Below are 15,592 nucleotides of genomic sequence, written 5' to 3'. Positions count from 1 at the left end.
TGGCCGTGGCACTGAGTGCCATGATCTGGTAAAGGGACTGGAGTTGGACCAAGGGTTGGACTTGATGATCTCAGACGTCTTTTCCAACCCCATCAATTCTGTGATTCTGTGATTACCATTTAATGAACTCAGCACTGTGCACACCCTCCTATCGGAGCAATGTCAGTGCCATTAAGAACAGGATAAACCCCCTCAAAAATGAGTAATGCAGACAATGTGTCCAAAATTCTTGATGTAGGCAGTTGCTCACCTGGTGCTACAGCACACACTTTCCTTCATTCCCCAATCAAATGGACAGTTCCAAGTAGCCACCCCAATCTTAAAAATGTTCTCTCCAATAAAAAGGAAAGAAATGAGGAAATGTACAGAAGATTCAGCATCTCATTTGGAAAACAGTAAGCACATGAATAGCCAACATTCTAGAAATTAATAAACACTGACCTAGAGAAGGTATCTCCAGCTCTTCAGAGCATCCTGACACAGATGACTGTAGGTCCTAATTAGTACTTTCAGTGTGTTTATATATATTTACAAAACAATTGCACTTTTCCGAAATCACAAATTTCATTCACACACTTCACGAGTTGAAGAGATTTCTTTTACCATCTTGCTGTATTTTAACAATATATTCACTACAGAGCAGTTTCATAATTAAAAGCCTTTAATTAAAGAAGATTAATTAAACATGAGATAAGCATAAATACAAACTGCTTCAGAGAAAACCCAGAATCTGACCTACCAAAATGACTTTCTGTGCAATTACACATGCCATGAATTACTGTTTGTAGATAATTGCCTTGGCTGCCTCCTTAAAGTCAACCAACCACACATTAAAGTTAAATAACATCAAACCAAAAAAGAAGCAAGGGCTGATTGGATTTGCAGTTAAACGTGTTCACTTTTTATGTATCTCAGCATCAACACATTACTGGTTCAAAATCACTTACCAATGCTTCACCAAATGGACAAAGCAAAGGCAACACTTGGGTCCTACAGCCAGCAATGGGAAATTTTAATTGCTCTTGGGACCTCTGGCATTATCCTTCCTTGGCAGACAGGGTCAGACCAGCTCTGCACCCAAAACTGCATTACTATAGTCCATAAGGACAGTGAGGCAAAGGGGGGCTACTGGCCACATTTCAAGAGCTATCTATATTCATTTCAAGAAATCCCAGTTTCACAGCCATCAGTGGGAACTGCAAATGCACCAGGGGAAGAGCCACACAGTTCAGAAAGCTTTCACAAAGGGAGAGAAAGCCCTAGAAACAGCAGGAAATGGAAAACTGCACTACCTTTTAATTGATCTTCTAAATACAACTGTGAATACATTTGATAAATCTATTCAGACTAAGAATTTTGCTGATAAAAGGAAAAACTAAAGGAACAACCACTCCCCCAAACCCCCATAACTCTACTTATTTCAGAGAAAATTGTTTGTTTTTTCATGTTGGCTATTTTCAGTTCCTTGGAAGTTCCCTTCTTAGACTACATTAATGGATATATTACCTGCTTACATAATAGAGATTTCCCAGACTGTTTTCTTCATTTATAAACATTTCAGTGATACATTTCTTGACAGAAAGGTGTGGAAATGGCAGGTTTACATTTTTAGGACCCTTTTTTCCCCAAGGGAATAGAAACCAGTGCAAGGATGAATTACACCAGCAAAAGAAACTGAAGTTCTAATTGAAGTCTCCAAGGCAGATGCTGCAGAGGAGTCTGCCAAGACCTCTTTTATTAGCTAAATAACCTCAAACTATTACAAGAAGCATAATCTATCAAGATTTATGGAAGAACAGAAGGCAATTTTAAAGAGGTGTAATAGCTGCTTAATTTATTTTAACTGAAAGAGACAAATAATCTTTTCAAAAGGTTGATGTGTATGGAAGGAGTTAGTCAGGAAAGTATGAAAGTCCTGGAGTAAAATGCAACATAACTCACAGACTTACAGGACAGTGTATATAAATGTATTGGTTCTGTGACATTTAAATCAAAGTACCAAAATCAGGACATTTAAAAGCACCTGAGAACAAATTCTGCTCCATGGTAATTGTACATGTACAGCATGGGCAGTGAGTAAAATGAGCACAAACACAAGTTCATTAATAAGGACAGAATGTGTACAACATTTTTTTCCCTGTTGCCTGGTGGTAACTGCAATTTGAAGCACATGCAAATTCCAGGCATGAGCCTATAGCACCTGCAGAAATTTAAACAGCTTAAATGTAACATAAGTTTCTCCATATTGCACATATTCTAAGGGCAATATTTGTCCTCTGAGCTGTCTTGAAATCCTGATGACAAATACTGTGGTCATTTTATTTTCCTCTTCCTGGGCTCTGCTCTAGTCTGTAAACTGCCCTTTGAAAAATGGCTGCCAAGAAACAGCAGAACTGAGATATGACTGCTATTATCTATTTCTTCATTATGCAAATACTTTGAAAATGGAAAATATCGTGTGCAAGCTAAAAATAAATGGACTTGATGATCAAACCCATGCTTTATAACACAAATGCTGGTGATTAATGTAAATATTGATTCAGGAGAGCAGGCTGTGTTTTCCTTAGGTCTAGAGACATCGTTAGTGTAGCAGCCAAGAGCAGCCAACCCCCACGTCTGCCTGTACAGCAGGATCCCCTCAACAGACGGGACATCTCCTGCATTCTCATGGACTCCCCACAGCTGCAGGAACCCCCAGGACATGAGGGAGCTGAGCTCCTTGCACAGGCTGAGCACAGGCACTGCTGCCTTGCAATTGCAGGCAGAATGTACCTGAACACAGCCCTTCCTGAGGTTCTTACACACCCATCCTGGCAGCCCCCTAAGCACAGCCAGACTAAGGGCAGTGCTTACCCAGAAACACCATGATGGGATGGCTTCAAACAACAACAACAGCTCTTTGGTAAAGCTTCTGGAAATTACTAACAATCCAGGAAGAGAGTTATGCTACACTTAATTATCATAAAAAAATAATCAATCCTCATCAAGTACATGTTTGATGAAGTACCACCTCGAAGTCATAAAGTAATGCTTGCAATGCTATTCCAACAGCAATGAGCATTCAGTGTCAACTGAATCCATGCTGCTGCTTTGTCTCAGTTACTGCTTCTCACTGCACTACAGAGAGACTTTCTGCTTTTTACTATTATTATTGAAAGAACTCTTACCTTTCCATCTCATATTCTTTCATTCCTGGTTTTACTGCCTTCATTACCTGTAAGATACATATTAACATGGGACAATCACAGCAGGAGGGAATCTCATATTTATAAATGTATGACTTATGACTATCTCCAGAGGAACCTATAATACAAAAATATCATCTGTACTTTATTTAAATTTACATCAGTAGATTCATTATAAAACTACATTGGAATCAATCTCATTTTAATCTTTATAAATGCCTGCAGTCTCCAGCAATAAAGCAAGTTTAATTGTCAAACTACTATATCCTAATGAAGTGCAGCTCATCAAAATAGCAATGTTTAATTCTGAAAGCTCTGGTGAACTTGGCAGCAAGTCCTCTTGTTTTACTTTAGCAAAATAAAGCTACGAACTGGATTACACTACAATGGGAGATTCTCTTTTATACTTCACAGTCTGAATCAACAGAAAACTACTGGAGGTAACCTGGTTTACAACTCAAAAATCTTATTTTTATTCTCAGACTTGCTAAGAATGTTTTATTCCTTTGTCTGTTTCTGTATTATAGAAATTCTAGGCAGCTGCTCTACAGAAAAAATACTCCCAGATGCGAGAAGATTATTCAGGGATGATGAAGAACCAAGGAGAATGAATGCAAATTGATTACCCCTTGACTTTTCAATTTTGCAATATTCACTTTAAAACATTCTTACACTTCACAGTTCAGAAACCTGAGGAGCAGGAGCAAAGACAACAGTTGAGTCAGTTCCCTCCTCAGCTCCTTCTACCTGAGCACAGCTCAGAACTCATGGCATCTCTGCTTCACTCCAGAGCACAGGGCTGACACCCAAGTTAATTTTGTCCCCAGCACCAGGAGGGCAGTGCAGCTCCACTGGTGCAGTGTAGGGCCAACCTGAGCAGACCTGCTGAGAGCCTGGACCTGTGTTTGCCACGCTGGTACAGCAGCAGAACAGCAGGATTCAGCTCTGGGGGACAGACCCACCTCTGAGGAGCAACCCAAGGAATCTTTGCACTGCCCTACACTGTGCACAGAAACACTTCTCCAGTCTGTCAGAACCTGGAGAGAGTTCCTTGCACGTGCTGACGTGGGCCTGATTAATCTTCCTGATCTTTTCTCTCTCCATCACTACACAGGTATTTGTGCACACAGGACAGACTGCAAGCAGGTCACCTTCTGCTGAGGCTCCAGCTCGTACCCAAAGCCACACTTCATTTCTCACACATCACAAATGCACCAGTGAGTTCAAGGACAATGCAAGGTATATTACTGGGCTGTAATAGGAGGGATATTATCCTCTTATTTCTATCCAGCCTTTCCATTATTTTATTACTAAGCAATTCTGGGTTGCTGGGAACATTTTCTGAGTACCACTGCTACGCTAAGAGCAAAAATTATTAACACTAAAGGACCCATTACCTCTTTATGAGCTTCACTGGAGATTTTATTGGTGTAGCGCAGAACTTCCAACTCCATGTCTGTCTTAATCACACGACTTGAAGAAAAGTAGAACAGATAGCATGTTAGGGTGCAACTTCACCACTTAAGAATACAAAACAGAAAAATCCTGAAAATAATATGCATCAGCCACAGTAAAATTAGATCAAGTACACCCCAAGAGCAAACAGCTCTTACAGTATCCACCACAGCAAAGTTTTGTGGGCACTGATTCAGCATGAGCAAAACAATCTTACAAAGGGAAGTCACAAGCATTTCAAACATCAGCCTACCCCACTGAATACTTATAAACAAATGGTTCAACCAACAGTTTTTCAGCTCATTCTGTAACACATTAGGAACAAAACCAATGTCTTTCTGCATTTGTCATGACTCAAATACTATTTCAAATGGAACAGTTCTATGAGAATACTTAAACACCGTTTGAAACAAGTTTACATAATTAAATTCCCAGATCTCCAGAATTTCTGTTCAGCACAATCCCAACTCCCACCTATTTGCAATTCCTCAAAAGGTGTGCAGGGGGTGGTGTGAAGAAATGCTACTTCTGTTTAGCATTAGAACATCCAAACCATGAAATTCAGAAAGCACTGCAGCAGTAATTACAGCCATGATGTCCACTCTTTCCCGTGCTTCTGAAGGAAAATAAAACACACACCCCTCCAAATAAACCAATCCTCTAAAAACCCAATCCTGCTCTTTGTGCCTTACGAGGCATTTGTGTATGTTTATGAGCTCTGCTACTCTCTTCTGAACTCATCTCAAAAATTTACCATTTATTTCTTCTCTCCTACATTTATTTCTAGCATGTATTTCAAACCAAAGCATCTATCAAGTGTGACATGAGCAGGAAAGCACAGCTCCATAATTCCTATTAAAAACCACTTGCTCTTTCCACTGGCACACACACTGACTCCCCGGTGGTTTTCATGCCCATCTCACAGACAGCTGTGAAGTCCACACTTACTGTTTACAAAGCATAGAACTAAATCTCCTGAATTGCATGGAAATACTTTAACTGTATTTTCCAGCTCCACTCCAGAGTTTGCAGCAGTTACAAAGCACCATAACTGTTATACTTTGGAACTGCCACCAAGACACCCCTTTTTATTGTAACATCTCCTCCTCACGCTGCTGCAGGAAACTATTTACTGTATTTCTGCTCCTGTAGTTTGTTTTAATGAGTCCAGAAACAGGTTTGTCAGCCATCAGTGCCTCTGATGTGAGATTAGAGCATTTCCCACAGACTGAGATTGCACTGCTATGGCACAGCCACTCCCCCTCCAACCCAACTGTCTGGCAAGAGTAAAGGTACCTTTGTAAAATCCTAATATTGATCAAAATGCTTTTAGAAACAGAAACACCACAGAGGGGAATGGATTGACTTTCTTAGTCAATTGGAATATGACACAAAACAATCATTACACACACTGAGAATGAGAAGTACAAGGTTTTAAAATGCACACCAAGGTGAAAAAATTACCTTGGGATGATAAAATTTGCTGACCAGGGGTAAGGAAATAAACTTCTGCCTCTGTCTTTTAGCCAAGACATAAAGAACAGTGGCTCAAATACATTCAAGTTAGAGCAAGGTAGCAAAGGCTTATGGATTTTTTTTTTAAATCCTGTTCTTTGGAAGACTGCATGTGCTAGCAGGGTAATTTAATACTTTTTGATGTGCCTTTATATTACTTTCAATATACAGTACATATCCCTGATATGCAAGTGCCTGAAAAATGGGTTGTTTCATAATTCAGTTGTCTAACCTCTTTGTTGAAATGTGCTAGTAATACAAGTTAGTAACTGCTCCACAGCAAGTGCAACCAGTTCAGAACCCATTTTCCTGGACTAAGACATAAGGCTTCAGTGTTCAAGGTATTTATTTTAGATCACAATTTCTCAGGGATCTTTTTGAAAACAGAAATTCATGCTCAGCCTCAGACTTTTTTGCAAAGCAACCCCTTCATTTACACAAGGTCAGGCACTGAAATATTTTACAGAAGGCATTTAGTCATTCTAAACCAACAAAACCCACTATCCAGCCATTAGCAGGGAAGAGAGGGAGGATGTACAATGGGGTAGGAAATCTGATCAGCTCATCCTTCTCTACGTACTGAAAAAGTCACTGGGCTCCTGTGTTATAGTGGTGCTGTTGATGGAGTTCCCACAGCATGTCTGGGCAGCAAAAAGGCATTTATTTCACCCCCTTCCCACTGTGTTGATGGTGTAAAAAGCAGCACTCTCCCAAGCCAGGTTTAAAGCAGTGCTACCCAAGCACTTCAGGGCAACCTTCCAGGTCATGAGCACCACAGTCCTCATCATGTTTTTGCCCACACTTCCAAAATAAGGACAGGAAGAAAATCCCACCTTTGCTCATGAATGTGAACTTCAACATTCTATTAGGAACAGCTCTTGGACCAGTTACACAATCTGCATAAATTCATTAATATTTTAATAGGAACAAATGATTTCCAGGCTCCAGTTAATGCAATTGTGAAAATGGACAGATTCAGCATGTCAGGCAGCCCTCAGATTAACAGGCACTCAGTGAAACCAAGTCAAAAGAAAAGCACAAATCTCTGTCAGGACTGACAAGACTCAGCTTCCCCCCCCCTTCATTTTATCAGTGTAAAACCACTTCTCCCTCATTCTCCTCTTTTACAGACATTTTGTGCTTTTATTTGCACTTGGCCATAGGAGCAGCTGGTCTTTTCACACATGTCACTCATCCAACAGGAGAGAGAAGCTTTAATATAAACAAGGATCATTTCAGTCCTGAAATCACATTTGGGCATTTTAAATGCCTGGATACCAAATTTCATGCACAACCTAATCAAGTGGTCAAGAGCACACAGAGTTCAGGCAATTATGAAGCTGAAACTCACATAACCAAACTGTATTTTCCCAAACCAGTGATTTCCTCAAAGACACACAAACATTTGCTTCTCTGTGTGCATTCTGCAGCCCTGATCATACCACCAGAATTGTTTCCATTTACCAGCTCAGGGGTTTATCAGATTGCTTGTTTTGCTGCTTTTTACTCCATGTGTGCAACCTTAATGTCTCCTATCTGTGACATGCATGGAAAACATCTGGAAACATCCACTCCTGCTTGTCCTTCTGGAAATACTGCATTTTTAGGACCCTTTTTTCCCCAAGGGAATAAGGGAACAGCAACCAGTGCAAGGATGAATTACACCAGCAAAAGAAACTGAAGTTCTAATTGAAGTCTCCAAGGCAGACACTGCAGAGGAGTCTGCCAAGACCTCTTTTATTAGCTAAATAACCTCAAACTATTACAAGCAGCATAATCTATCATGATTTATGGAAGAACAGAAGGCAATTTTAAAGAGGTGTAATAGCTGCTTAATTTATTTATTTCTTTTAATTGAAAGACACAAATAATCTTTTCAAAAGGTATGGAAGGAGTTAGGCAGGGAAGTATGAAAGTCCTGGAGTAAAATGCAACATAACTCACAGACTTACAGAACAGTGTGTATAAATGTATATATATGTGTGTGTGTGTGTATATATATATATGTGTGTATATATATATGTGTGTGTGTGTATATATATATATGTGTGTGTATATATATATGTGTATGTATATATACATGTGTGTGTATATATATATATGTGTGTATATATATATATATGTGTGCGTGTGTGTATATATATATATAAATATATATATTGGTTCTGTGACATTTAAGCCAAAGTACCAAAATCAGGACATTTAAAAGCACCTGAGAACAAATTCTGCTCCATGGAAATTCTTGACTGCCACTGACTTCCAGAATCAAAATTTCACCATCAGCATGTACAGCATGGGCAGTGAGTAAAATGAGCACAAACACAAGTTCATCAATAAAGACAGAATGTGCATAACTTATTTTTTTCCCTGTGGCCTGGTGGTAACTGCAGTTTGAAGCACATGCAAATTCCAGGCATTTGACCACCTAACAACTACAGATGATGCTCATGCAGACAGACTCCACAGTCCTGGCTTGCCTTCACCCTTTGTCACCTCTGCTGTTACCTTTCCACACTTTATTTATAGACACTTCTCTCTCACATTTAATATATTTATGCTCTTCTGCAGTGCATAAAGACTTTCTGAGGCAGGACCAAAGCCAGCAAACACAGCAATGCACAGGAAAGGCATCACAGCACAATTCTGAAACACAGGAGCATGAACACCAAACAAGGGAGTTCAAAAAGATGTTCAGAGGTTTACAATATAGATAGAAAAACCTCTGAAACACACAAAAAATATGCACAGTTTTAAGACATGTAAATATAGATCACTTTCCCCAAATAAATAATTATGCTTTCCATCAAAGTAACACAAAACACAGAACACATGAAATCTTCCATGTTTCACTATGGAATGCCATTTTCATTGAGGTTACAGGGAAATAGAGAATGTACAGGCACCAAAAGAGCTGCACATGGCTAAAGGTTTACTTGTAGCACCACCACAATTATGGTGGACAGACACTGGCAAAATACAGGAACAAAAGGCCATTTTGCTCAGTGCTACTGTAGAAAAACCTTCTGATTACCAGGGAGATAATTTGGACAAGTTTGAAGCTTCTCTTCTGGTAGATGATGATTTCTTTTCAAAATGCTGAAATCAATACTTAGTGTGTAAATTCACTATCAACTTTTAAATGGAAGCCCTTTGGTTTAAAATGAAAGTTTTAAAATCTGGAAACACACCCACTCAATAAAATTAAAAAGTGGAAACACCCTCTGCAAACTGCTGAAATCCAGTCTAAGGGCAAATTTTTCTGTTTTATCCTTAAGTTCCACGCCAAGTCAGAAAATGTTGAGATCTTGAAAAAGGATGAGTAAGGAAGGAAGGCAACAGATCCTTAATCACAAATGCTTTGTTCCTTGTCAGTATTGAACCATCTTTTCTGCATTTTATTAGAGGACTGTATAGTTCCAGAGTTGTCTTTTGCAGCTCGCAGTTCTCCCTGGCTGGTTCAGAAAGCTCAGCCATTTCATCTCTTGCTGGTGGTTTGACAGCAAGGCACAGAGAAGAGTTTTTCTGACAAGTACTGTGTAAAACACAGCAGTTCAGAGCTTGCTGAATTTGAAATTATCCATATCCCTGCAAGCAGATGATTCAAATGTGATGCAATTTTCTATCCTAGAATACAACCCAAAATATTCATCTTCCTAAAAAGAAAACTTTCTTAATTCTAGAAATATTACTGCTTTCCAAAGACATATTCTTGGGCAGTAACTTGACATTCCAAGAAGATTTCTGCTTTAGTAAAAGCTTTAATATACATAACCTGTCATTCACATATTGATTTCACCAGACACTTAAATCCTAACAACAGTCTTTAACATACTTCTGACTTAAAATGAAAGCCACTGAACTCAATAAAACCTTTGGAAACACTCCTGAATGCAAATCTGGACTTTGGCTTCACCTGGAATTCCCTTTCCTCAAAAGCCGGGGAGAGGGAAAGTGCACACCAGGCATCCCCTTCCCTGAGACTGCAGGGTCAGAGTCAGAATTCCAGGCTGGCACCCACGACTCACTGAGGGGATGATTCTCTCCACCCCAGCTCCAAGTGCTGCCTTTCCACTGCCTCGGTGTCCACCTCTGTCAGTACAAGCTCCAGGGCATGGACCTCATGTTTGTCTGTAGCTGAGCTTCCTGAAGGAGATTTAACCACCCACTAACTGAAACCACAGAAGGGAAAGGCTTATCTGGTGACAGCTGGGTAAGGTGGATGGAAGCACACTGAAAGGTAACCTGGGAACAAGTCTGCAGCCCTAATCCAGAGCCACCTCTCTTCCTTTTGTTCTGCCCTGTCCACAGAGCAAAGCATGGAAATCAGACAGGGCCCTCTCCAGGTCTCCTTTCTCATCATCCTTTAATTCAGAAATCAATTCTAAAAGATAACTCCCTTGTTTAGGAAAAGAAAAGGCCCCAATTCTAGGGGGACAGAATAGGCAAGGTGTAAAAATTAGTACCCCAAGCTTTCTGTGTTAGAAAGCCCTGACACTGCCCCTGCTACACAACCTCCAGCTCCAGCCATGACTTGGGGACACAACAATGTCTACACAAAGTGTCCTCTCTTCCTACAACGTTCTGAAATCACTCTGATGTTCAAAAAACATCTCCACAGTTTTCAAGCTGGCAATTAGCTGTAGATGAGGATAGCAGAGGACAGTTCTCAGCATTTGTGCTCATAAAAAACATTAAAAGGCATAATATATAGTAGCACATACTACAAAACACTACACCAGTGGTAGTGAGAGTGCACACTTGCCTTTTGTATTTTAAGATTTTAAGCTTATCTGCCTTAACTAAGGATTTGCTTCCTCATTTCTAGATTAATACACCAAAAAAGCTTAGATACAAACCTAATTCATTAACAAAAATCCACTATGTTCTTTCTTCAGTTAATTTCCTAAATGGAAGACTAGAAAGCCTTAGTTATGGAACAATCCTGAGCCAGCAATGCTGACCAAAGAGGAGAACTGGGGAGATGCAGCAGCTTTTCACTTAGTCACACACTGTCTGCTCCAGATGGGCTACAGGAGAATCCCCCTAGAATTGCTAAGTATGGTTACATGAATAATTATTCAACACAATTAAGGCTGCTAAAATAAATCCTAGAGAAGTAATAACACCTAATTAAACACTACCTGTTCAGAGAGAGTTTCCATCTACCTTTGAATTCTGTTGCTGGAATATAAATTATCCTCAGTTCTTTTCCTATTCATACAAATTCATATTTACACGAATGTGACTTAACTCCTAACACATCCTACAAAAATGTGCACCCAGACACAATGTTTAAGAAATGTTACATAAATTCTTTGCTTTTGAAAGCTGTTACCTAGCCCTGTTTTTACTTTTCTATATTCTTTCCACTCTGTAACATGGAATCAGCTTGAAATTAAAATTCCTATGGCAAAGCAGGAGGCTTCTGCAGAGGGAATCCCTCTTCAGGAATGGCACAATAAAAGTACTTTCAACAGTACTCAAAGAGAAAGATTTTATGCTACTCACCATTCTGCAATTTCAGGATGAAGGATTTTGTTGTTCACATTAAATCTACAAAAACCAAAAGACACTAATATTAAAAAGCAGCCAGACATAAATATTTACTTATTTTGTTCAACTGTGTCCTCTCTGAGGAACTAAACTGGAAGCAAATATTTTATGGGAATTTAGCATAGATCCTGGCAAGGAGAATGAGCACACCCACCTTCATTGCATTTAATTCTGAAATACAAGAGGCTAAGTCAGGTATGTAATTTTAAGGATATGCAGAACCCAGAGCAACAGTATGTTTGAGACATCCTTATTACACTCCTTGACAAAGATACAATATTAGGTTATCAATTCCCTGCTGTGAGTGTGGGGTGGGCCAGACTGACCTCCAGACATCCCTCCCAAACAATGCTGTGATTTTAACTTTGCTCCTCAAACACCCTTCAGTGACATCAAACACAGCAAAATGCTGATTTCAGCCCCTGTTTTATGCCTTCCCATTTTTGTGTGCCCAGAAGGTGGATTGTGATAAACAAGCTTGCTCAGAGGATGGTGAAAAGGAAAACAACTTCTCCATGTCTTTCCCAATCCATGTAAGAGGCAAAGCAGAACCTTCCACCTCACCTTGGCCTCTAACACTTCACTGCCTTTCTGTTTATCTGCTACATTAGCAATTCATGTATTCTTGGAACTATTTTGAGGCTCTCCAAACAATAGTACTACAGTGGCAAATAGAGCAAGAAGCTGAGTAATTAGGTGGAACACAAATGGATTTTCAGACATTGTTCAAGGGGGTTTTTTGCTTATGATTTAAATGCCTAAGGAGTGCTCTGCATCAAAGATATTTGTGTCTGACTCAGGACTGTTGGCCCTTCATTTAGGGCATTTAAGAGAACTAAAATGCTCCAAGGCTCCCCACAGTTCTTCAAAAGAACGTTGTAAGGCAGCAATTCATTTTCCCACATTTTTTAAGGAAAAATTAAATCTATTCCAGGGCATAATCATTCTTTATACCTCAGAAGGGACCAACTAAACCACAAATCCAATTTTACAAAATTATTTAAAAGCCACTTCTAATTGTACAAGGGTCTTCCTGCATCCTCAGAAAGCAGAAAACAACCTGTTTCTCTTTTTCAGAAAGAGATGCTCCTAAAATCCTAATAAGGAGAAGGCAACAGCTCTGTGTCCCTACTCCAAGGTACAAAACAAAAACTTATCACAACATTCAACAAGGACAAGCTGTCTGGTATTCAGCATTTGTTGGTATTAATGAGCAATCTCTGTAAAAGCAACTCAATACAAAAAGCCACCAGTTACAGCACAATGCACCATTATGGAATAAAATTGGTCACTTGGAAACAAGAAAGTATCAAAAGGGCACATTTTCAGTTTTATCATCACCATCTCAAAAATTATTACCAATGTAAAGCAATGCAGAAATAATTCTGGAATGGAGGAGACAGTAAAATACAAATTTATACAGAAGAAAATACATGAATGACATACTAAAATCAATGTATAAATATCCTAACAACCCAAAAGGCTGAGCTTCCTGCCTGGCTGGAAAGCACAGCAGCTGACACTGCCACAGAAAACCAAGACACAGAAGAATTAGGCTGCAGCTGTAACAACAGACACCCAACTTTCAATAATTGCCATCAGTGTGTCAGACTAAAAACAGATCAATGAAGGCAAGTGTAAGGAGACACTGCAGCCCTGCAGAAAGCCCCAACACCAGCTCTGTGCAAACAGAGTTGTGTTTGGGTTTATCTACAGTTATTGTACAGTAACAAAAGAAATAAAGGGCAATGAAGGGCAGTTACAGAAGGCAACTGAGTTTGACTCTGAAAGTCCACATTTCAGAACCTGACATGCTCACTTTAACCACAAGCATAAATCACATTAGCCAAAGAGGAACTTCACAACAGAAGACCCTCATCTGAGCATTATCACAGAATCATAGAATGGATTGGGTTGGAAAAGACCTCCGAGATCATCAAGTCCAACCCTTGCTCCAACTCCAGTCCCTTTACCAGATCATGGCACTCAGTGCCACGGCCAAGCTCAGCTGAAAAACCTCCAGGGATAGGGAATCCACCCCCTCTCTGGGCAGCCCATTCCAATCCCTGAGCACTCTCTCTGCAAAGAATTTTTCCTGATCTCCAACTTCAATTTCCCCTGGCAGAGCTTGAGCCCTTCGTGCCCCCTTGTCCTATTGCTGAGTGCCTGGGAGAAGAGACCAACCCCCACCTGGCCAGAACTTCCCTTCAGGCAGTTCCAGACAGTGCTGAGGTCACCTCTGAGCCTCCTCTTCTCCAGGCTGAACACCCCCAGCTCCCTCAGCCTCTCCCCACAGCACTTGTGCTCCAGTCCCTTCTCCAGCCTCGTTGCTCTTCTCTGGCCCCGCTCCAGCCCCTCAATCTCTTTCCTCAACTGAGGGGCCCAGAACTGAACACAACACTCAAGGTGTGGCCTCCCCAAGGCAGAGTCCAGGGGAAGGGTCACTGCCCTGGGCCTGCTGGCCATGCTACTTTGCATCCAGGCCAGGATCCCATTGGCCTTCTTGGCCACCTGGGCACACTGGTGGCTCCTGTTGAGCTTCCTGTCCCTCAGTCCCCCCAGGTCCCTCTGCCTGGCTGCTCTCCAGCCACTCTGTGCCCAGCCTGGAGCGCTGCAGGGGGTTGGGGTGGCCAAAGGGCAGGACCTGCACTTGGCCTTGTTAAACCTTGTCCCATTGGAATCAGCCCATCTCTCAAGTCTATCCAGATCCAGATTAGAAAATAGGGGGAAAACTGTACATTGGTGTAGGCTTATAACAACTCAAATAACACTTCCAGAAAAGCCATTTCAACCAGGAGATGTACCTTCTGCATCACAGTCCCTAGATTTTATCTTTCCTGGCTATAAAGGCTCTTCTTGAGTTGTCTTTGTGCTGCCAGAAGTGCAGGTTTTATTTACTGGCTGGGACCACCTACTATGTGGCAGCTCCTTAAAATCCAGCTTGCTGTCAGTTGGGGAATTAATTAAACACACAGAGAGGCACAGGATTGAATTAAGAGGGTCCTGGGTGGGTGGAGAGGCAGGAGGTCATCAGCCAACCCGCAGTTTTAACTCTCACCTGAAACAGAATTTCTGATGCAATGTCAAGTAGAAAAACGAGATGTTAGACCTCCAGAACACAACAGCAATTCATATGTGGGAGAGAATCTACTCACTGTAGGTCACTTTTCAAGGAAGGACTGAACTGTCTCAGCTCCACTCAGCCCATGGTGGGACCTGTGGGAGTGGCTGCAAGGCCCCCTGTTTGCAATGGTGACCCTTCTCAGGCAGATGACTCAAATTATGCCTCACTTTGTTACTGTGGTGCTTTAGGAATGGTATTCCCCAGTTTAGTGCTCTCACTAAAACCACATTGGTGCTCCCCTCCCTCCTCCAGCTGGAAGAACAAAAGGCAAAGTCACAGAGATAACGATTTACTGGAAACAGCAATGGGGTAAGAAACGAACAGTAACAGCAACAATATTAATAACTAAAGGTGTAAGAAAAAGAAGCAATTACATGGAAAAACACCTGACAATAAACAAAATACCAGACCTGTCACAGTTTTCCACTGGAGGAACCCCCTCTCCTCCAAGAGAGGGAGAGCCTCTGTCCCTGCCCTGGCAATGATGGGGACAGAATAACACCCGAGTCCTGGCCATGCCCCCACCTGGTTACTGCCAAAAATTAACCCTGTCCTGGCCAGAACCAAGACATGTCCCAACAAAGGAGCTAAACAAACCACATCCTAAAAATCACTGGTTATGCTCAAGGGAGGAGCTATTCACCATCAACAGGAGTACACAGTGTTTAATTCACATAATTCGTGCACAAACTCCTACATAAGATCACCTGCCTTGGCCTCCCAGCAAAGTTTTGATCTCACTAGACAGTAAACAACTTAC

At 40.9% G+C, this 15,592-nt stretch overlaps 1 protein-coding gene across 1 annotated transcript in view; it reads right to left on the bottom strand.

The window, feature by feature from the left end:
• Positions 1-15,592, bottom strand: part of PEPD (peptidase D) — a 153,042-nt gene that overhangs the window by 102,045 nt on the left and 35,405 nt on the right. The window contains exons 7-9 of the mRNA XM_071567681.1: positions 11,664-11,708; positions 4,583-4,658; positions 3,168-3,214 (exon numbers count right to left, since the gene is read on the bottom strand). Of these exons, the coding sequence (XP_071423782.1) occupies positions 3,168-3,214; positions 4,583-4,658; positions 11,664-11,708 (168 nt within the window). The remainder of the gene's footprint in view (positions 1-3,167; positions 3,215-4,582; positions 4,659-11,663; positions 11,709-15,592) is intronic.

Source organism: Pithys albifrons, chromosome 12, assembly GCF_047495875.1.
Source record: "Pithys albifrons albifrons isolate INPA30051 chromosome 12, PitAlb_v1, whole genome shotgun sequence".
NCBI lineage: Eukaryota > Metazoa > Chordata > Aves > Passeriformes > Thamnophilidae > Pithys > Pithys albifrons.
This window is presented reverse-complemented; position numbering and strand designations above follow the sequence as displayed.